The following is a 24317-nucleotide window of genomic DNA, read 5'->3' on the forward strand; positions in this document are numbered from 1 at the left end:
CACTTACAGCTAGGAGGTGAAGATGCTGGGGCTGCCAGCCTAAAGCAGCTGGAGCCAGAAGAGCAGGCACAACATTATGATCGGTATCACTTTCATCCCCTTCCCCCCGCCCCGAGCGGGGAGGGGGACATTCTGTTTTTACTGCTCCTCCCCAGGCCGAAAGGGAGATGCACTGTTTTTACACACACACACACACACTTTCTCTCTCTCTATCTCTCTCTCTCTCCCCCACAGCGGGAGGAGGACAAGCTTGCAAACTCAGTCCAACCCAGGGCAAGAAGCTGTCAGCAAGGAAGCTGTGGGCGCTGAGGAGGGAGCTCAGCTGCTGCTGGAGCCTAGCCTGGAGTGTCAGCTGCTGGATCTGGAGTCTGAACTGCACTTTGTTCAGAGTTACAAACATTTCACAGTTACGGACAACGTCCATTCCCGAGGTGTCCGTAACTCTGAGGTTCTACTGTATGTAGAGGAGGGTGGATAAAAACCAATGATTTTTAAAAAAAAAAATTAAAAAAATCTGATTTTTTTTAAATCGGATTTTTTTGATAAAATGCTTTTTGAGGAAAAAACCTATCTAAAGATCACTTTAATTAAGATACATTATATCTCAAAGATATCTCATCACGGAACAGGGATTATAAATTCTAATTCTATAGTATGAGACAATATATTCATGTAATGTTTAAGAAAAGTTTTGTAAATGAGTTCCAACAGTTCATGGATTAGGGACCCGATTTTATGAGGTTTCCAGGGGCTTCTGTATAGATTATTTAGCTTAATCTTTCCATCTACCCAATAGGACTAACTGCTAAGTCTAAAAGATATCATCAGAGATGCTTAGTTTTGCAGTTCTCAAACTGTGGATTTGTCTCTCCAGAGATAACATGCTTGTTAACAGCAAAAATGTTTTTAAATAAATAAATAAATATATAGAGGTGAGAAATAACAGACTTCAACCATATTGTCCCTCTTCAAATTTGTGTACATAGAGTCAATCCCTTACCTCTCTCTAAATGTGCAAAGTTTCAAAAAGTTCAGTGAATAGAAGATTGATGGGGGCGGAATAGATCTGGACAAGAAGAAAAAGTCTGAAGATAAATGTGAGAAGAGAGGGACTGCCAGTAGAAACAAAAGTGAAACTGTTTGAGCAGCATATTCCAGAAGTCTTGAGGTCTTTCTGAGTATAGGCTTCATTGATTTGAGATCTACCATACCATTCTCTCACTAGAGGGGAAACCCTATAATGGCAGCAGGCCATAAAAGAGACCCAGTTTGGGAATATTTTAATGAAGTTCCTCTACCTGTGGATAAGACAGGCATGCATGCAAAATGCAAACAGTGCAACAAAGAAATGCAAGGCCTGGTTGCCCAAATGAAACAACATCATGAGAAGTGTTCCTTCTCAGGAGGAAGCTGTGTTGAAGATGATGAAAGAAACATGTCTGAACATGAAGGATCTTAAGGTTGGTAACTTCTTTTATTTCATACTTCTTTCTTAAGGACTGCCTGTCTTCCTTCTGGACTATTCTTGAATTCTCATGTTTGAGCAAAAAATATAGTTGTTACTCTATGGTACTAACATTTTAGATGCAGTTGTGATAAAAAATAAATAGCTGAAATAGGCACATCTTCCTTTTACAATTTCACCTTTAAAGTAGTACTGAGTGTCAGTGAATGCAATGAGTAATACTAAATGAGTAGTATGGTAATAATAATTAAATAACTGCATTAACGTATTTTGTTTAGGAGAAACCATCCTCAACATACAGGATTCTGAAGACTATCCACCTTCAAGATCACCATCATTTTCTATCTTTTCAGAGTTATCTGCCAATGATAGTGTTTCAGTCACATCATTTATTTCACATAGCCACAGTACATCACCTGTAGCAAAAAGAAAAAAAATAATCTCCATCATCCAGAAACAACCATAGAAAGTTTGTGATAAGAACAAGCAGATTACAAAAAAAAGGTAATTGATGAAAAAATTGCCCAGTTTCTTTATGCAACAAATTCTCCTTTCCATATGATTGAGAACCCACACTTCATTAACATGGTTCAGTCATTAAGACCAGAATACAGTCCACCCAACAGAGCCGATGTCGCAGGCAAATTGCTGGATAAAGTTTATGAAAGAAAAATTGAACAGTGTCCAAAAGGCCTAGAGGGTGAAATTGTGGGTGGAGCAATGTCCACAATGATCCTGTTGTATGTGCTTGTGTGACAACAGAAGAAGGGAATGTCTTCCTTACAGAAACAATTGATACATCAGGAAATGCATACACAGCAGAATACTTACAAGAAGTAGCAGTAAAAGCTATAACAAACGGTGAAAAAAAATTCAAATGTCTAGTATGCAGCTTGGTCAGAGACAATGCTGCAAATGTATCCAAGATGAGAATAAATTTAGAAGAGAGTGAAGAGAGCTAATAACATATGGTTGCAGTGCTCATTTGATGCACCTCCTAGCCAAAGACTTCAGTGTCCCTTAAATAAAGGCTAGTGCTGTTGAAATTGCAAAATACTTCCGTAACAACCACTTTGCAGTAGCTGCTTTGAAAAAAGTGGGAGGAACCAAGCTAACTCTCCCACAAGACATGTGACAGAACTCAGTAGTGGACTGTTTTGAGCACTATATCAAGAACTGGCCTAATCTGATTGACAGTTTGTCAACAGAATCATGAAAAAATAGATGGCACTGTCACAGCCAAAGTTCTCAACATTGGGCTTAAGAGAAATGCTGAACACATGCGGAGTACCCTGAAGCCTATTTCTGTAGCCTTGAACAAAATACAGGGAAATAGCTGTTTTATTGCAGATGCTGTTGAAATCTGGAAGGTACTGAGTGAGATCTTAAAAACAGAAATATGCAATGACAGCATTAAATTACAAGCATTAAAAAAAACGAATGGGACAAGCACTATCTCCAGCTCATTTTCTTGCAAATATTCTTAATACTCGGTACCCGGGTCAAACCTTAATGGCTGAAGAAGAGGAGTTGGCTATGACATGGACATCCAGCAATCATCCCTCCATAATGCCAACTATAATAAACTTCAGAGCTAAGGGTGAACCATTCAAGAAATATATGTTTCCTGATTATGTTTTAAAGAAAGTCACACCAGTGAACTGGTCGAAGTCACTTAAGCACTTGGATTCATTGACTGTTGAAGTGATAATCTCACTTTTAACAACAATAGCTTCTTCTGCCAGCGTACAAATAATATTTTCTTCCTTTGGACTAATTCATTCCAAATTGATAAATCATTTGGGACCTGAAAAAGCAAGAAAGCTTGTTTTTCTTTTCCAGATTATGAACAAACAGGAAAATGAAGGTGAAGACAACTGAGTTAGCTGCAGAAGCCAATATTTTAAGTTTCTCATGATGACCTGGCTGACATAGTCGATTTAATTAAAAAAAAACATATTTCATTTAACTAGTTTAGTTAAAAACAATTTTAACAAAAACAAACTTGATTTAAAAAAACTTGAATGTTTAACTAAATTCAAAAATTCATATGCTTATTTTGTTAAAATATACTAAGTTTGCTGTTGAAGAAAAAAATCCAGAATACATAATGTTGTTGTTTTAGTTAAATAAAACAATTTAAATGTCTGTCTGGTGATGTTCTCCTCCTAATACAGCATGGCAAGAAAATCCTCCAAATATTAATGATTAACCTATTGAACTGGAGATATTTATGAAGTCATTGGGTGGTGAACTATCTGCTTCAATTACCTTTGATAAATGAAATAACCAAACAATCATTCATTTTCTGATATAGCTGTAAAACTAATCTGAAAAGTTTTCAAAATAATTACTTTAAACATGTATAGGGTGTACCTTCTAGAAATGAAACCTACATCTGTCTCTGAGTTGTGAAGAATATATATTAAGGTTATAACAACCAACAAGAATGCACTTTTATGTAGAAATCCATGATTAAAGCAAGTCTTCCTGACCAGTGATTTAAATGATAATTTAAATCAATTCAATTTAAAAGCATATCCACCCTGATGTAGAGAGACAACATTTTTCTTCATTATTTTTTAAAAGACTCTTCCCAGTATAAATTATATTTAAACTTAGAGAGAGAAGGTAGATGAGGTAATTAATCTTTTACTGGACCAATTTCTGGTGGTGAAAGAGACACGCTTTCGAGCCACACAGAATTCTTCTTCCCAAGTTTGTCTCTCTCGCCAACAAAAGTTGGTCCCATAAAAGATATTATCTCACCCAAATTGTCTAATATCCTGGGACTGACATGGCTACAACTACACTGCACATTTAAAATTATCACTAGGAAAAAATAGATAAAGAAATGCAGATACAATTTAAATTTTTTTGTTTTCTTTTGAAATACTATTATAATTCATTAGGGTGACCAGATGTCCCAATTTTATAGGGACAGTCCTGATTTTTGGGTCTTTTTCATATATAGGCTCGTATTACCCCCTACCCCCTGTCCTGGTTTTTCATCCTTGCTGTCTGGTCACCCTATAATTCATATTATGAAGAGAAAAGACTTGATTTTCCATGTGGCAAGTAGTGGGGTTGTCCCACCATGAAGTGAAAGAAGTGAGAATAAGGGAACAGAAAGGTTGGTGTTGGAAACTTAATGAGCTTTCTAGGCTTTCTGGCAATTAGGCTTTTTGAACTACTGAGATGACATTGTAACTTTCTGAACTGAGGTTTTTTTTTGTTGTTTTTTTTTAAACTTTAACTCCAAATTTCTTCACTTGCACACACTGGTATTTTTACTATCCCTCTGGAAACTTAAGTATATCACTTAATTGATTTGTCTGATCTCTAGTGGCTCAGGAAGGAGACTGCCTCTTTGGCCAAGGGAAGCTTAAATAAGTCTCCTGTCGCTCTGTCACTGTGGTACAAAACCAGCCTAGATCTTTCTGATCTTCACTTGCGGCCCAATCCGACTCCCAGATTTTCACTGACGTCAATGAGAGGTAGATCTGCCCCTTTATGACACTGAAATGCTGTTTTGTTACTTTAAAGAAAACAGAAAAAATAAATATGTAGAAGAATATCTTCTGCACTTACACTCTATGCACACAATGTAAAAGATACGATGCCCTTGGTTATAACATTTGAGTAACATCTACAGTTACCCATCATCATTAATGTTATAATATGAATTTAATTCAGATATAGACAAACATATGCAACCAGTATAATTATTGTGCAAGAACTGACGCCTGTTTTTCTATCCAAAGCATAAAGACTGCTACATAATTAGAACAATAAAATCATACAGCAGTTATGCCAGCAAAGGTTCCATCATACGATCAGTTATCTTATAAAGTGGGCAACAAATTTTTTGTGGATACAACTATAGCTAAGCGTAGACAGTGGAAGTTAATGGAAAGGTTATTTTAAGTCCCCGGGCACCAGTCAGTTCTAACATTGTACATTTCAAATTGTCACAGTTTGATATCTGCCTTCCTCTCCCTTAAGCGGCAACTGTTAAGAAAGAACCCCAACTGTATCTGATGTTTGGTATTTTACTCTCCATTAGCTACTTGAAAAGGGTCAAAACTGAACAGGCTGTTAACCAACTTTGCCATAGCACTACTGGCACCACCTTTATTCAGCAGTGAAACACAACATTCAACTTTTATTTTTAAAATGGTCATGACCCTGAATATTTCTAATGCAAAAATACTATCAAGGTTGTAGATGAATGACAACTATGTTCTGTACAAATATTTAATGCTTGTTATCAGCAAAAGTACCACTATTTTTAATAAAATATCAGTAAATTGCTAAACTAAATCTTTAATTGCAATTTTTTATTCCAGTTGTATAAACAAATTTAACATTATTTTTGAAGAGTATAAATAAATATAACAAGAAAAAGAGAGCTGAGGGAAGGTTTTTCAATACTATAGTCAAATATGTAAGCACTCTGCAGCACCACCATTTTATTAAATTTACACCTCTTAAGAATAAGTTTAAAACTTATAAACATACATTGCAAAACTCTCTGCTTTTGACCAGGTAGTACTTTTCAGGGCTAGGATCACGTTGCTAGTAATGCAGAGTCGCACTGGCCAAGTATGTACTCCAGAATGGAGTTTACCTCTGGAAAGACAATCACTTCCCTAGTTCCCTTGCTTGCAAACTGCACTATCCTAGTGCAATATGCTCCCCTCTCTAAAACAGGCCAATTTGGAGAGGGATAGGGCAGGATAATAACCCTTCATCCTCCACATCCACTTTGGAGCAATTTAGTTGTATACTAAGATCTGGAAAACAATCATGCATCTTAACATGACACAAGCAAGTAGGTCCCATGGATGCCAATTATTTCAATGGGATTATTCACGTGTGTCAAGCTACAAACAAAAGGTGTTTGCAAGAGCCCTTGCTTTCTACTGAGTATTAAAGAGAGTAAGGGGTCTGAGACCATACATAAGATGCAGTGTTTTTTTAAAGCCTTATTATAAACAAAATTTTATCTATTTTCAACAGTGGAAGTGTTTGCCAAATAACAAAATCATACACAGGTGTTTGTAAACACTTTAATAAATCCTTTGTCTTTTTTGAAAACTATGTGCTTTTTAAACTGAATTTGAAATAGAAACACATATTCCTTGTATCACAAATCACACAGTTTATGTGGTGAAAAGTTACTATATTAAAAACTGAATAATCTATCACTTACACAAAAAAGGAACATTTTTCTTTTTTTCCTTTATACCATCTCCTGTGATGCATAATATCAAAGACTGCCAGACTTACAGATCAAAATGTTAAGCTAAAACTGTTATATCGAAGAAGAGGAACAGTTAAAAAAGATCAAAAATGATGAGAAGCCGAAATGTATTGCTTTGTTAATATAACATTGTTATATAGTTAGTTCAATATCAAAGGCAAAGCTAGTAGCACCGCCTATTATTTATGTTGCCTGACACTTTCCATTGTAAAATCCTGTTTTTGCTTATAACTAACTGTTTGGACTGCCAAGTGTCTATCACGGACTGAACTTTCGGGGGAAATTTTCAGCCAGATCGATTTAGCCATTTCAGAGTATATGAAGCTAGGGAAAAATGCATTGTTCTCCTCACATTAAAAAATTCCAGTGACCTTTTCTTTGAAAAGTTCTAGGTCCTCCATGAATTGGAGCAGGGGTTTGAAATTTGGCACGGAGGTGCCATGTGACTCAAAGCACCCCCTTACTCATACCCTACAAACTACTGTAATATTCTTTGTACAAAATAAGCCCAGTGAGGTATCACTGAAAACTAATAACTTACTGGTCAATCATATGTATGACTCAACATTATATGTAAAGTTATGAATTCCACCTATATGATGTTATTAGCACATGTTCAAAAGCAGACAGCCCTGCCTAGGCAAAAGTTGTTAAACAGGTTTATCCTGAACCAGGGAGTATGTTTATCCCAATTTACATATAAGCAGTAAACAGGTTCATCTGAACAAGAGGGTTGGGGGGGGCGAAGTTAGCAGTAACACAGCAATTTGCATTCTAGCAAACACAATTGGGAGGGGAAAAAAAAGAGTATGAAGCTTCTTCCATCAGCAGACTCCATGCCACCTTCCTCACTGCTTGAATAAATTTTACTTTGAGGGGTAACCTTTCAAACAATCCATTTAAAAGGTTTACAGCTCTATAAAGACAGAGGGCTGAACCTCTAGTGATAAGCAATTGAAGCAACTAATTGAATACAATATTAGTGTATCATATAAGATCTTTTATGAATGCCTATAAGTTATAACACATTTCAAAAGTGTCTCTTGGATGGTGGTTGACAGTGAGTAGAAGGTATGGCAATAGAGGGGGGCCGAGAAGCAAGACCTCTGAATCTTCTGACGTTTGCACGGTGGCTCGGCGCTGCGCTGGTAAAAAGGTGCATATTTTTCAGTGAGTGCAGGGATTCGTCCATTTTCTCATTAAAGAGATTCAACCTGTTAAAAGCAAGGTACTGGATGGTGTTTTAGACCTCCCCAGGAAATCCTGACGATTGCAGCCAGGAGTCACTCCTCATGATTAGCCAAACTTCTAGAAGCTGTCTCTGCCACATCCACTGCAGCCTGAAGAGCTACCTTTGCCACTAGCTTTCCCTCATCTAAAAGAGATTGAAATTGGACCATCCTCTGTGGAAAGCCTGTCTGTGAAGACTGCAAGCCTAGAACAGGTATTAAAATTGTATTTTGCTAACAACACTTGGCAGTCAGTGACAGAAAATTGCAGGTCTGTGGAGGAGGAGACATTTTTCCCCAGGAGGGCCAATCTCTTAGAGCCTTTATCTGCTAATCTTTGTATAAAATATGCCTATTGAGGTATCACTGAAAACTAGTAACTTACTGGTCAATCATAGGTATGCCTCAAGATTATATGTAAAGTTAGTGAGACCTAGCCCTTTCAACAGTCACCTGTTCCACCAGAGAGTTGGGTGCAGGACGAGAATAAGAATTCAGCCCCTTTCACAGGAACAAAATACCGTCTTTCTGTATTCAGTGTTGGTATTCAGACTGCTGATACTCACACCTTCTTATCAACTGTTGGAAATGGCTGACGTCCACCTTGATTGCATTGGCCTCGTTAGCACAACAAAAGTAATTTTCCTTCTCTTGATATTCACCCCTTCTTGTCAACTGTTGAGAATAGGCCACTTCCACCTTAACTGAATTGGCCTTGTTAGCACCGACCCCCCACTTGGTAAGGCAAATCCCATTTTTTCATGTGCTGTTTATATATACTCCTTACTGTATTTTTCACTCCATGCATCCGATGAAGTGGGTTTTAGCCCATGAAAGCTTATGCCCAAATAAATTTGTTAGTCTCCAAGGTGCCACAAGGACTTCTCGTTATTTTTGCTGATCCAGACTAACACGGCTACCAATCTGAAACCGGGGAGAAAGAAATATTCTATACTATTCAATAGACTTTTTAACTGCTAAATACATATCTAATAATATAACTATTGACAAATGTTTTCTATATAGGTTATGAAACAAAGTGAAGGGGGACATGATTCCAACTCAGGCCACACGGTGGTAAGAAGAAACTGGAGAGGCGTCAACCTACACCACCTCTTATACTCTTGGTCGGGAGCACGAGGAGAGCTACTGCATATGTTCAGGCCAATGGATGCTGCTTTGAAGAACTTCCGGACTTTGGTGCATGGCGTACATGCATACCCACATGTAGAATATACATAGTGACATCACTCGAAGAAGAATTAAAGACTGTTTCATAATGCATATGGGAGCCAAGTTAAGGTTGCATAGACAACCTTCATTGTGGCATTTTCCAACTTCTGTTTACTTAACTTTGCAACATTAATAATGTTCTTTTAAGAAAAGTCGAGTGTGTGTAATATTATTTATATACACACATGCATGCATGTATGCGCACACATTATTGAGTAAATGGTGTATTAGTTCTATTTCATGACATTTATATGCTGTAACTGAAATTAAAACAAAACTGAAAAGTTCAACATATATACCTGTTTTGTAGGTTTGTGTGTTCCATGAGTCACTCTCTTAGATTTTCCACCTACTTGCCATTTAGACTTACCTGTAAAGAAAACAATTATTTTAATCAGCAATAACTATTTTAGGAAGATATATTATTCTAATATTTAAGCAGCCAAGCTTGTAGTGTGCTAACAACAGTGTACTACACTCATAAGATAGATGAGGGGAACAATTAATGAATTAAACCAATTTGCAAAATTGTATGTACTGAATTTGATACTTATTTCCATCGGTTCTAACTGAAGGAAAGAACTGAAGATACAATTTAAAAGTTGGCAAATATAAGCACGCAACAGAAAAATTAGAGATTTTTCTACACAAGGATGGACTGCTTTCCAAAGGTGCTAAGCACTTCTGAAAACCAGGTCATTATCATCTAGAAGTTAAATACACCACTTTTATATACAGCTCAAATATGGTTAGAGTTTGCAGGTAAAGTCAACAAATATTGGTGTTATTAGTCTTTATCCACTGCTTATTTTAATCGAATTTTTATTACAGGATTGAAATAAGGGATATTGGTTGGGAAAACAGAAATGGAAAAGTTTAGCCATTAACTATTTTTCCTGAAGAACTCTTCATACAGCCTGGACAGTTGGCTTACATGCCCCTTCCAACAGGTGGAGACAGGAAGAAACAGCGCTCTTATGAGGGCACCATTTTTATGTTTTTTTGAGAGGCTCCCAGCTGAATGATCTGGCAGTAAGTCTTATAAACTACAATAGAATGAATAAAAAAAATGAAATATAATTCCTCAGAATAAGCATGTAGTACATCTACTTTAACACAATATTCTCAGATCTACAATTAGCAGGTAAGAAATTTCCTTTCTTGGAATGTTTTCATAAGAAATGGATTTTAAAAGGGGTTTGGATTTAAAAAGGGGTTTGCTCAAAGATAGATCTAATTTCATAAGCTATTTCTTTTATGTTATTTTTTTCTTGATTTACTCCTCTGATTTGATGTTTTACCTTACAAAACTATATAAAATGTAAAAGTTACAGGGTCCTATTTTCAAAGTGTAAGCAATTGAGACAAAATGCTAATTATGGTAAATGTACTTTCTGACAACAGGTATATGTTTAGAGGAAAGATTCACACATCTTACTGAATTGATCAGATTATATAATGAAATAAAAGCAACTAAAAAACTGAGTGGACTTAATATAGGTCGGGGTAGGCAATTTATGGCACGCGTGCTGAAGGTGGCACATGAGCTGATTTTCAGTGGCACTCACACTACCCGGGTCCTAGCCACCAGTCCGGGGGGCTCTGCATTTTAAATTTAATTTTAAATGAAGTTTCTTAAACATTTTAAAAACCTTATTTAATTTACATACAACAATAGTTTAGTTATATATTATAGACTTCTAGAAAGAGACCTTCTAAAAACATTAAAATGTATTACTGGCATGCGAAATCTTAAATCAGAGTGAATAAATGAAGACTCGGCACACCACTTCTGAAAGGTTGCCGACCCAATATAGGTCCTTGCTATACAAAGCTGGAAACCACTCTTGAATTTTAGAACTGACACACTGAGTTTTAACAGATATTTTGGGGCCAAATTCACTGGCAGGGTCAGCTGTTTTACATTGTTCTGGTGATGTAATGCAACTGGCTGAATCAGTTAAACCAGGTTTATGGCTATTTTGCGGTGGTGAAGCATACTAGTGAACCAGGCCTTTCATTTTTAGACAAAATCTACATTACCTGTTTTAGAATTCTTCTTAAAAACATTGAATAAACCAAAGTTACAAGCACAAATAAATTAAAGATTCTGAACTCAACGTGAGCAGGTTTCAGAAATAAAAATGAGATGCTGTGTGTTAGCAAATAAGAGATTGTCCACAGAATACATATTACACTCCCTATTCATTGAAAACCTCAAATTCCAGATGAGATGTATGCCAGGATTCGAAAGATTAAAATATTACCACAACTGAGGGCTCTCATCTGAAACTGTTTACATTCCCAGAAGGCAGAATTTTGTGTGTGTGTGTGTAAATGGCACAGAAAACTTGCACCATTAGTCCATTTTCAAGCATATCAAAATAGATATGCCAATACTAAAACGGATGAAGGATAAAAAAAAGAAGTAGTTATCTCTTTAGAAGGCACAAAAAACGTGATTTATGAGTAAAATCTGGGAAACGTTTGAACAAGTCAGGTGCAGATTAAAGCAATTTCCAGGCAGACTGAATATGCAAGGCAAGTACATAAAAAGCACAACACTTATGTCAACACTGGATTTTGGCAATTTAAGACAGGTATTTTTTGAAGGATTTTTAAACACTTTCTTCCGTGTATAGGACAAACAAGTTTGTCTTTTATCATCAGCCATGCTTTCTTGCTTCATTCCCCTTTTTTATTCAACAAATATTTTTATGGCTAATGTACAATAATTTCCTTTCTGTATTCATGAGCAGTGCCACCATGATAAGTGTTATTCAAGACTTTGTACTTGTGAGGCCGACTAGTCTGTAACTGTAAAATATTAGATTGGTCATGAGATGGTAATCAAGTATTAAGCCTTTTGCTTACGATGTACTTATTCAATTTTAGATTAGAACAGTAGGGACCAACGATCACCACCTCGTGAGTTGTTAACTAGCCATTGTAATATAAGTGAATTAGTGAAGTTCTGGGTACTCAGGAAGTTTCAGATATAACTTATAACTTAGGTCCATTTCATCTTTGACAGGTAAATCTAGTGAGGAGAGGTTGGGTTATTATGTAGAGAGATTGTACATCTCATCAGAAGGGCAAAGTGCCAGTATCTCTAAAACAAACAATTGTTAAACTATACCCAAGAAGGCATCTTTTACACTGACAATCTCAGCAATTATCATTGTCTCACATCTTTTCCTGGGGAACTTTACTGAGAAAGGAATGCAACTCTGGGAACAGCTGGAGTCAGATTTCTCTGACATCTTTCAATCTGGTACTAGGCAGCATCACTATACAGACCACACTTGTCTCAAAAATCATCAGAGTGGTGGACAAGGATTGAGTATCCATTGTTTCTTTTACATCTATCGTTGCCTTTGACACTGTTGAGGTGTTGTCAGTGAACCCTGGCAGGGATGGAAAGAAACACACTTGAGCAGCTCTTTTATTTCCTCTCTGAGTACACTCCAAGGGTAGGGCTAGGTAACTGCTCATTTTTCTCCAAGGTTCTCATGTGGTGTCCCACAGAGTTCTATTCTGTCACCCATCCTCTTCCATGTGTACGCAAGATATCTAGAGAAGATAGTGAGAAAGTCTGGCTTGTAGTGCTATTACACTATGCTGACACCACTCAGCTCTATTATTTCTTTTTCACTGGCCCCAGATGGTGCAGTTGTTCATCTTAGCCAGTCTCTGGCATTTGGATAAGAAGTGGCTGCCTGGAGCTCCTTTCAAATAAAACAACAAAGGCAATGCTGCTTGTCTGAAGGAAGGAACCAGTGGGGAGAGAGAGATTATTTTTGGCCCTCTAAATGTGGGTGTACACTCTCATTTTATTATTAAAGTTTGTAATCTTATTGGACTCTCAACTACTTTTGAATGGTCAACCAGGCATTTTCAGTCACGAGTCCTCAACTCCAGCATGCACTTCTTCCTTTGGTCCAACAGAGCCAAAATTTGTTGATCTCCATCACATACTGCAAAGCCTATTCATTCTATCAAGCTTTTTCTAAAAGTGTAGGTTATTATTTTCCAAGTGCCCAAGATGTGCTGGACACCTCCGCACCAAATAAAATATATTCCCTATGCTGAAGTGCTTACAGTCTGAAGCCCCAATACTGCAATATGCTCTGCCTGGCCAGAACCTTCTGTGGCGATCAAATGACTTCAAACAAAAAGGGAATAAGGGGAAGAGAACAGTTACAAATACAAGATTATGTGGTTACTTTGGCATGTCACACGTTTCTTAAATTTACAAAGATATTTTGACATTTTTATTTTGGGTTTAGTGAAAAAGGTCTCCCATGGGAAGTGTTCTAAGTATTATTGATATGGTATCAACTTTGATTTTGCAATACAATCTTTGTAGATTGTTTGCCTATGTGCCTCAAGTTTTCTGACAGGTACATTAAGTAATTAAAAAGTATATCATTCCTGGATTTCTGTATGCTGAACTGCCATAATTTGTTTAATTGGGCCAGGGTTACCCAGGCCCAATATGCATTAACAATCACAGTCCTAATGAGGGAGTCTAGATACCATTCTTATTCCACATACAGTTGACAAATCCAGTATTAATTCTGGAAAGGCTAGAATATCAGAAAAATACCTTTAACAATTCCTTCCTAATGGAGCTAAACTCGGCCACAACATACATACCCTTTTGCCAAGGGAGGAGGCAGGGGCACAGAAGCTGGCTCTCCCACCCTTTACACCAGCTGAGTTCCCTTCCACAAGGGGAATTATCTGTTCACTGCTATGACCAGATTCTGGTCACTTTAGTTTGTCTGAGCAGTGCAAAGAGGTCAGATCATAAATGAGAATTTGGCCCACTGTCTTTATGAAAGAAATTACATTTGTATAACCTGTTAAATGTTAAAATAGAGCCAGCAGGGCCATAAGAACCAGGAAATGACAGGTTGTGGCATGACTATCTGGGTGTTAACTTCTCCTGTAATGTCCAAGTATGTGTGACAAACACCATTTAAAAATCACATCTGAATTTAACAGAGGCTGGAGTTTCACACTAATATTCATTCTCTAGGCATCTCTGTCAGCGAACTGTTAAGATCTTCTACAAGCATCTAAGAGCATGTTGAATGTTTCTAAGAGAATATTACAAGTAATCCAGAACTAAAGACAGTAATTCTGTTTAAAGAGAAGCTTCCCACCCTACCACAACTGCCTCAAGTATATAATTGCTAAATATATTTTATGTTCCTCTTTCAGCATCATAAAATAGTTGTTCACATTACTACCTTCTTCAAAGCTGTAATTCTGAATTATAAGTGATTTAAGACCCTGATCTTGCAAACACTCAGGAAAGTATTTTACTTTAAGCATATGAGTAGCCCCAGTGAAATCAATGGACCTACTCACACACTTAAAATTAAGCATGAACAAGTGAGTTTGCAAGATTGGGGACTAAACAGATGCGTTTTGGGATAACAGTGGTAAATGAAGCAACAATGAAAAATTGCTCCTGTTAATTATCCATATAGTTATGTTATTCAGAATGTGCATGTAAAGTTAATTGTTTTCTCATACCAAAGTAATTAAAAAAAAAACTTTAAATTTTCCAGTTGAAAATCTAGTTCTACATTTCTAAATCTAATATATATTTAGACATAATTAAACATGCCAAAGAACCTATTTTTCCCTGTTTAGAACATGTTGAGATTAGAGATGATAAACAATGACTTGTATCTGTTGTACTACTTCAGCAGGAATGAGATTTGCCACAAACACAAATTGACAAATATAGGATGACTGCAGGTATCAAATAAACAATCAGAGTGATTGGAAAACAAGTTATCTGAGCATTCTGAAAGCTACTACAGTTGAACCCTGTTATGTCGCCGGCCTAGGGGTTTGCCAAAAATAGTCGAGATAACCGATGATCGAGATAAACCCCTATCCACCCCCCCACCCCTGAACTCCCCTGCCCTCTCTCCAACACCCCCTCCCTGCCCCCTTACCGCGGTGCCTGCACGTGGCTGGATCCGGCGAAGCGGGACGGGGAAGCGGGCGGGGCGGCCGTGGACGGGGACCCGGAGCCGGGCAGCCAAAGAAGCGGGACCCGGTAAGCGGGCCGGGCGGCAGGCGAAGCGGGACCGGGTAAGTGGGGCCGGGCGGCAGGCGAAGCGGGACCGGGTAAGCGGGCCGGGCGGGCGGGCGGGCGGCGGCGGCGGGACCGGGTAGCGGGCGGGCGGGCGGCGGGACCGGGCGGGGGCCGGGCGGGCGGCGGGCGGGCGGCGGCGGGCAGCGGGCGGGACGGGCGGGCGGGCGGCGGGGCGGGCCGGGCGGCGGGCGGGCGGCGGGCCGGGCGGGCAGCGAAGCGGGAGACCGCAAAGCGGGCCGGGCGGCGGCGAACCGGGCGGCGGCGGGGCCGGCGGGCGGGGCGGGCGGTACGCGGGAACCGCTGGGGAGCCGGGAGCGGGCGGCTGGGGACACGGTGGGTCGGGGACGCGGGGAGCCGGGCGGCTGGGGAACCGCGGGGCTGGGGAGCCGGGGCTAGGGCAGGAATCGCGTGGCCGGGGAGGGATGCGGCAGGAGCTGGGCAGGGCCGCCACCGGAGTTACAGTCGAACCCATTTATCTCGACCTCGGTTAGTGGCAAAAGCTCTTCTGTGCTCGAGATATTAGGGTTCGGCGAGATTAAAGAATCCACATAACCGATGAGAAACCGATAAGACAAAGAGGGAGTTTGGCGGTTCCACTACTAAAACGTCGACTTAATAAGATTGGCAAGTTAACCGAGGTCGAGATAAATGGGTTCGACTGTATTGTTCTGATTACTGGCCTAGTGGACTGGCAGAAGCAGTAAAAGTGGCATAATATGATTTTAGTAAGGCTTTGCACTCTATCCCACACATTTTCATATGAAAACTAGGGCCTAGAAGAAATTACTATAAAGTGATCGCACAAATGATTGAAAGACTGTACTCAAAGATTAGTTACCAATGGTTTGCTGTTGAACTGGGAGAGCATATCTAGTGGGCTCCGCAGTGGTCACTCCTGGATCCAGTACAATTCAATATCTTCATTAATGACTTGGATAACAGAATGGAGAGTATGCTTATAAAAATCTATGGATTACACCAAGCTGGGAGTGGTTGCAAGTGCTTTGGAGGACAGATTAGCATTCAAAACAACCATGACAAATTGGAGAATTGGGGTGAAATCAACAGGATGAAATTCAATAAAGATAAGTGCAAAGTACTTCACTTAGGAAGGAAAAAATCAAATGCACAACGACAAAATGGGAAATAACTGGTTGGTGGTAGCGCCCCTCTCCACCTGGTTACCTCCTTTAATGGCAATCTGCTTACAGGTTTTGATGGACAGGTCTGGGTTCTTTTGGATCCCGCCACCCACTCAGCAGGGTGAATCTTTTTTTTTTTTGCTATGAAATTATTTGGCAGTGCCTCCACCCACCTCAATCCTTCCTGGCAGGGTCACCAGGGCAGTTTGGGAGGAAAATTCTAACTACAGAGTAATCCCCACCTACTTTCCAGATAGTTGGAGACTTCCAAGAAATAACACAACACACAAAAATATATTCAACACAATAATTATATTAAACAGGCAACAAATACAACACAGAAAAGGATCGGGAGGTTATTAATGGCTCACAAATTGAATGAGAGTCAACAATATGATGCAGTTGAGAAAAAGGCTAATATTCTGGGGTGTATTAACAAGAGTGTTATATGTAAAAGATGGGGAGGAAACTGTTCTGCTCTACTTGGCACTGATGAGTCCTCAGCTTGAGTACTCTGTCCAATTCTGGGCACCACACTTTTGGAAAGATGGTGAAAAATTGGAGAGTCCAGAGGAGAGCAACGAAAATAATAAAAGGTTAATGAGGAAAGGTTAAAAAAAATGGGGCATGTTTAGTCTTGAGAAAGAAGACTGCCCACTGAAGGTAGGACAAGAAATAATGGGTGTAATCTGCAGCAAGGGAGTTTTAGGTTAGATAGGAAAAACTTTCTAATTATAAGGGTAGTTAAATCCTGGAATAGGCTTCCAAGGACATTTGTGGAATCCCCATCACAGGTGGTTTTTAAGACTAGGATAGATAAATACCTGTCAGGGATGGTCTAGGTTTACTTGGTCCTTCTTCAGTGCTCTCAAGGACCCTTCCAGCCCTGCGTTTCTATGATTCCCCCTTTTTATTTGAGGTTTTTCTGCTACCAAAAACTCACACCCCGCCCCCCAAAAAATCATCCCATTTTATGTATTCACTTTGGTGTTGACACTTAGCCTTGCCAGCGAGAACATATGCTAAGGATCTGGCTCCACAATTAATGGCAACACTTCTACTCAGTTTTACACTAGTTTAGGTACAACAGTATTTATCACACAAAAAATATTCAAAAATACTAGTATTTTAAGATGAAGACATTTTAAAATGTTGGATCTTCCAAAATACAGGTTTAGGAAAAAAAGGAGTACCCAGATGCTGTAAGTATAAGCTTTCAGTCTCCAGGGAAGACAACAGTCTGCACTGATCTTGCACACCACTAAGGTATAATTCAAAAGCAGAATTAATATTCACATCCAACAAACCAACAATTCTTTCAAACTAATTATACTGTATTAAGATCATAGCTGGAAAAGTACAGCTGTGAAATGGTACTCCAAGGGCACCACTGAAAATTCAATGTCTCCACATTGTGTCTGTTTGGACATTTTAACACTGATTCTGAGTGGTGATGGCCTACGTTCATTTTCATATTCAGGGAAAATTAAATAGAAATTATCCACCTGAAACCTAGCCAATTTAAAGAAGCTTCAGATACTGCACCTGAATCCTTCTGTCAATTTCTGCAGTTTTACAACACTTTCCTAATTTACCAAATGTTTTTCTCTCCTCCATTTCTGTAACAGTAGTAGGTTAAAAACAATTCAGGAAGAACTGTGATCCTTAAGTTGATGGTGTCCTTTTAAAGGCAGAACAGTTTATGGAAAATCTTGAATCTAAAATTTTGAAAATGCTTTGATGTTCACTAATGATAAACACCATATAATTGTTAAATATTATTATTCTGACATGGACAAAGTTTGTTAGAAGTTTTTTTTTTAAAGTGACAGTTTGTATATACACTGGAGTTCTTATATTTGTAATTTTTCAAAATGCTTTCACATTCATATATACAGATCAACTTTGCTCACAATGGCACTTACAGAAAAGGTTTTGTATCCCATTCTAAGGTGCATATTCAAAAGGAAGAGCCTCTCATTAATTAACATTTTAATTCTGAGACACCAGAGTACAGACCCCCAACAACATAATGAGACTTATGCAGATAAAATTATGCATCTATGTTTAATTTTAAAAAAAAATAGTAGCAACAAAGTTGTCTTAGATACTATGGTGATAAGTGCCAAATAATCACCTAGCTAAAGAGAGACTGTTGTACTTGAGCACAACGAGGCAAGTTAACAATGCAGTCAATACATTTCCTTGTTCTGATGGCTCTGCTGTCTCCAATTTACTGTTAACAGATTTTTCCATTTAATATTTATGGTTTAGACATAAACGTTCTTCCACTTGAACAGTGGCAACATCCCATTCTTGTGAATGTGTTCACACTGTAAGACTCTGAAAATACATGTTCCTTCTTAGCAAGAATTATTTGCAACTCATTGCTGTGCACAGAGAAAGCAAATAGTTTATAGTAACTTACTCTAAAACTAGGCAGAGTCCCCAGTGTTTGAGCTATGACATGTTCTCTAATTTTTTTCCCATTTAATCACCTGGGGCCTGGGGAAGGGGGTCTTTCAGGGAACAGTATTGGGAACAAAAGGGTTTCTGGTCATCCCCTTGTTTTTATTTTGTTAAATATTTGAGCTCCTGAAGAACGAGAGTGAAAGCTCCATTCTTGTCCCTCATTCAGACCACAGGGAGAGTCTCCTTTCCCTTCTTTACACTTGAAATTCTCTTACTTTCTTTGTAGGTGTGATATAGATGGAGTAAAATCATGTAAAACTCTTTCTTCTCAACTGGTACAGCCCCATGTTTTTACAACCCTTACCCAGAACAGAAAGGACACCTCTCTAATTTCCCTGTTTAATGGGTAAACAGAGTGAAGGAGTGTCGCTGAAGCGAATACTGAGATAGAAGGCTAGAGTCTCCCAATGAAAAGAGAAAGCCTTAATTTATTTCCTTTCTTTCTTCTTTTCCTTCTCATAGAAGTTCAGAGTATTGTACCTGATAGGTAAATAGCAGTTGTCCCTTTTCTCGAGCTTGAGAGAGAGAGAGAATAAATCTGACAGCCACTTCTTAACAACTAGCCATTGTTCTGCCTTGTCTTACTACATATAGCTAATTTAAGGACTCACATGTCAGCAGTAACCAGTAAGCAAAAACAGATGCCGTATTGATAATTCTGCTATATCAGTTGTTCCCAAACTTTAATAACCTGTGAACCCCTTTCACTAAAACGTCAAGTCTCGCGAACCCTCTCCTAAAAATGAGTATTTCCAGGGATTTTCTCATTTACCTGAGTATAAATTATAAAAGCAGTGATCTTGGTAATATAAAATTTGGTTTTATGACATGCTTATTCCATACTATTTACTATTAATTATTATATATCATTATAGTATTTTTATTACATTATGAAAACTGCAAGATCTCACTTTCATTGCTTGTATCACTTTAAATAAGCCTGTTATAAATCAAGGCTCCTATGTTTCATCAAGGAGTATCAGATGTGGAAGAATGAAGGTATTTAAGAAGCCATCTCAAAGAGTTCCTCCTATACAAGCATTCAGGTCTTGAGAGTCCAGGCAAACAATGCACGTTACAACAAAGCTTAAACTTGTTCTTCATAATAATTTTAAAAACAATACGAGCTGCCTACTTAATTTTAAAAACAGCAAAAAATATCCATCTCCCTTTCCATTTCTTAGAAGGAGTCTTGACGTTTAAATCTCCTCAGTGTGACAGATATGCTTGCTTTGATCTGCTTAGCTCTTGGAAGTCCAGGGGCTCCGGGCTGCTGGCCCTAGGCTGCCCGGGGTCCCTAGGGACAGCTCTGTCTGCCATTAGGGAATTTTTTCCCCGAGAACTCCGTGTAACATTTCATGAACCCCAGTTTGGGAACCACTGTGCTATATAAAAGCTTTGCAGACTGTGCTTATACGCTTCAGACAGGAACGCCAGTGAGGCAGGATAGTTGGGATAAGGCTGCAGTAAAAAGGTCAGAGGCTGAAACTGTAGAGTCTTAACGTCCTTTGAAAAACCGGGCAATTTTAATCCATGTTCATTTTGTTTTATAGTTGATAAACACAAAGGATATAGCCATCCTCCTTGTTTGCCAGAGTTCAACAACAGTGTTCAAGTAAGGACCCTGAATATCCCAGTGCCGAAGTTCCTACAGCACTTCAGAAGTTGCTGATGTTTCCTGTCTCCCACTCTGTGCTGTCAGCACTTCCAGGATGGGATATCTGAATAAGTTTTTACCCGTTCCCACCACATACTCTACCTCCAGGGTTTGTACCCTAAAGCAATGGGATTATGCCTTGCTCTTGCACTTTCCCTTCTCATGTGCTTCCCCCCCCCACACACACACATACATCCTGGAAGGAGGAAGAAAAACCTTGGGCTGTGTGGACCTATCAATGGACTTTGTTTGGGGGTTTTGAGTTTTATTTACAGATTATTTTATATTAATAAACCAAGTCCCAAAAGAAGGTATTTTTGACCAACAAAAAGCCTGAACTGTAATTGAACAGTCCAAGAGGGGAAACTGAGGCAGACTTCCTGTAGCGTAAACCCAGTTCACAAGGGGCACACAGGAGGCTGACTGTAACCACTCTCGTTACAGTCAACAAAAGGGGACAAAACAGTAAAGATACCTTTTATTTCATCTTTATCAAATTTTTGTATACATTTTACAAAATTATATTTGAATTAAACAGGAAGCGTACTGAAGAAATTATTTTAAAATATTGATATCTATGTTTTAAGCAGTTATCAAATTTAAGATAAAATTTTTAGGTATAAACATTTTTACTTCAAACTTTTTTTTTTTGGGTGGGGCAGGAAGTTCAATACTTACTATCGTCCTCTTTGCTTTCCAGTGGGACACTCCAAGCAATAAGGTTTCTTGCTGTACGACCCTCTTCTGCAACAATTTTCCTCACTTTGTCATGACTATTAGAGCGCTGGAAAGAAGCCTGAAAATGTGAAATACAGGAAAAATGCATCATTCTATTTCAAGCTAATATATTAATTATCTCAAAGCATTAATGCTAAAACATCCAAAAAGGGGCTTGCAGTTGACAATCCTCACATAAGTATAAATATTAACTATTTGTAAAAGTCTGTGAGATGGGTATTGTATTTTCACCACCTATTCGAAACTGTGTGGGTGGCATGGATATACTCATTCATTTTCACAGAGAAGAGGCATGTGTCATAGCTCTTACAGTGTTTTCTAGCAGAATGTTTAATCAGAATGAGAACTAGTGTCTAGCCCTCAGCTGGAGTTTGTCTACAACTGACTTTTTTTTAACCCTGATTAAATTGATTGCCAGCATTGGAGAAGTGTTTATACCTTTATGAGTGTGTTCACCTTGTGTTAACCACACCTGCTGCACCTTGATGTGGCTGCTGCTCCTAAACCTGGATAAAATCGGAAGGACTGAGCACAAGACAAACATCTAGCCCCATAAAAAACAAACAAAAACCACCTCACTGGTTATAGAAATGGAACCAAGCTACCACTCCATTACAGATGGCTGCCAATGCCTCATGTTTCATAAAGGGTTCTGGAGAAAGCCAGGACCCCACAAAAGCTGATGATGGCAGCAAGAAAACACTTCAAAGTTGGTTACTGGAATGCGAGAACAATGTTTCAAACATCAATAATCTCGCAAATCATGAGGAAAACTATGTACTCAAAATCCTGGACATCAGTAAGAGCAGATTGACCAGGTGTGGACAAGAAGCACTTCTAGCATGAAAAGAAAATTTTCATCTGTTCAAGTCATTGTGATAACAAACACTGAGTGGGAGTAGCATTCATTAGGACAGACTGGGCATACATCATCAACTGGGCATACATCAACCAACACATCATATATGCCAGATTCTAAACCAGATTGGACCAAAAGTGTCAATCAGAGAGTGCTATGCTCTGCCAGAGGAAAACAGCTTCAAGAACAAAGAGGAATTCTTCTATTGCCTCCAGAGTATGATTGACAGAATATCAAAACATGATTTACTTCTTGTGATGGGCGACCTTTAACACTTAGGATATGGAAAGAGTGGACAGCAGGATGGATAAAAATCAAATTTTTTTTTAATTTAAATCAGATTTTTTTTGATAAAATGCTTTTTGAGGAAAAAACCTATCTAAAGATAGTTTTAATTAAGATATATTATAGCTCAAAGATATCTCATCATGGAATAGGAATTATAAGTTCTAATTCTATAGTATGAGACAATATATTCATGCAATGTTTAAAAAAAGTTTTGTAAATAAGTTCCAGTAGTTCATGGATTAGGGACCCAATTTTATGGGGTTCCAGGGGCTTCTGTATAGATTATTTAGCTTAATCTTTCTATCTACCCAATGGGACTCACTACTAAGTCTAGAAGATACCATCAGAGATGCTTAGTTTTTCAGTTCCCAAACTGTGGATTTGTCTCTCCAGAGATAACATGCTTGTTAACAGCAAAACTGTTTTTAAATAAATAAATAATATATAGAGGTGAGAAATAACACACCTCAACCCTACTGTCCCTCTGCAAATTTGTGTACACAGAGTCAATTCCTTATCTCTCTCTAAAAGTGCAAAGTTTCAAAAAGTTCAATGAATAGAAGATTGTTGGGGGCAGAATAGATCTGGACAAGAAGAAGAAATCTGGAGATAAATGTGAGATGGGTGGGACAGGCAGTAGAAACAAAAGTGAAACTGTTTGAGTAGTATATTCCAGAAGTCTTGAGGTCTTTCTGGGTGTAGCCTTCACTGATTTGAGATCTACCATACCATTCTCTCACTTGAAGGGAAAACCTATAATGGCAGCAGGCCCTAAAAGAGACCCAGTTTGGGTCTCATCTATCTCTGAGTTGTCAAGAATATGTATTAAAGTTATAACAACCAACAAGAATGCACTTTTATGTAGAAATCCATGATTAAATTGAGTCTTCCTGACTAGTGATTTAAATCAAATCAGCCCTGGTGGACAGGGAAGTATGGATTGGTAATCATCAACCAAAATGGCAAGAGACTCATTGAACTGTGACTGGTATCCAATCTAGTTCTTGCAAGCACCCTGTTCCCTCACAAAGACACACACAAAGAAAGATGGAATTCACCAGACGGTAAAACAAAACAAAAAACAAAATAGATTGACCATGTGTACATCAACTGAAGATTCAAGTCATCTGTCCAAGATTGCAAGGGCATATCAAGCTGCAAATATTAGCAGTGACCACAATCTCTGCGTTGCTACACTGAAAATAACGTTAAGAAAGATCACCTTTTAACCAGAAAGTAGCAAATAAAATCAACAGTACAAAGATGAAAATGAAAGACTATTGTGAGAAATTCCATCTTGAATTAAGAAACAAGTTTGAAGCACTGCCCAAGGCAGATCAAAGTGAGACACAGACTGAACCTTAAGAAAAATGGGCAGCACTCAGAGGATTGAAGGGGATTGAAGCTGCAGGAGTCACTGTTGGATATCAATATAGACAGAGCAAGAATTGGATAAGCCAAGAGACAAGGCATCTCATCAAGGTAAGGAAAGCACTGCCAGGAAAACTCCTGAATACTAAGACCAATGAAATATTGGAAAAACCAAAGGAGGAATATAAGAAACCAGACCAAAAAAGTGAAAACCAATGCAAGGAAAGATAAATGGAGATATGCGGAAGACCTAGCAGCTGAAGCTGAAAATGCTGCTATGAAAGGAAACCACAGAGACATTTACTAAATGACTGAAATCCTTTGTGAAAATTTCAAAAATAAGAAATTGATCAGTCAAAGGCAAAGATGAAAAACTGCTTACAACTAACAGCACCAGATTTTGATGAAATACGCTAAACTTATCAACTTGACATTAACATAAGCCCAATAGAGATGTCAAAAGTACAGGCTGTAGT

At 38.4% G+C, this 24317-nt stretch overlaps 1 protein-coding gene across 5 annotated transcripts in view; it reads right to left on the reverse strand.

The window, feature by feature from the left end:
- Window positions 1-24317, reverse strand: part of SCAPER (S-phase cyclin A associated protein in the ER) — a 354496-nt gene that overhangs the window by 309605 nt on the left and 20574 nt on the right. For all 5 annotated transcript variants that reach the window (XM_039490831.1, XM_039490828.1, XM_039490827.1 and 2 more), the window contains exons 3-4: window positions 21264-21381; window positions 9493-9563 (exon numbers count right to left, since the gene is read on the reverse strand). In XM_039490831.1, the coding sequence (XP_039346765.1) occupies window positions 9493-9563; window positions 21264-21381 (189 nt within the window). The remainder of the gene's footprint in view (window positions 1-9492; window positions 9564-21263; window positions 21382-24317) is intronic.

Source organism: Mauremys reevesii, linkage group 10, assembly GCF_016161935.1.
Source record: "Mauremys reevesii isolate NIE-2019 linkage group 10, ASM1616193v1, whole genome shotgun sequence".
Classification (NCBI taxonomy): Eukaryota; Metazoa; Chordata; order Testudines; family Geoemydidae; genus Mauremys; species Mauremys reevesii.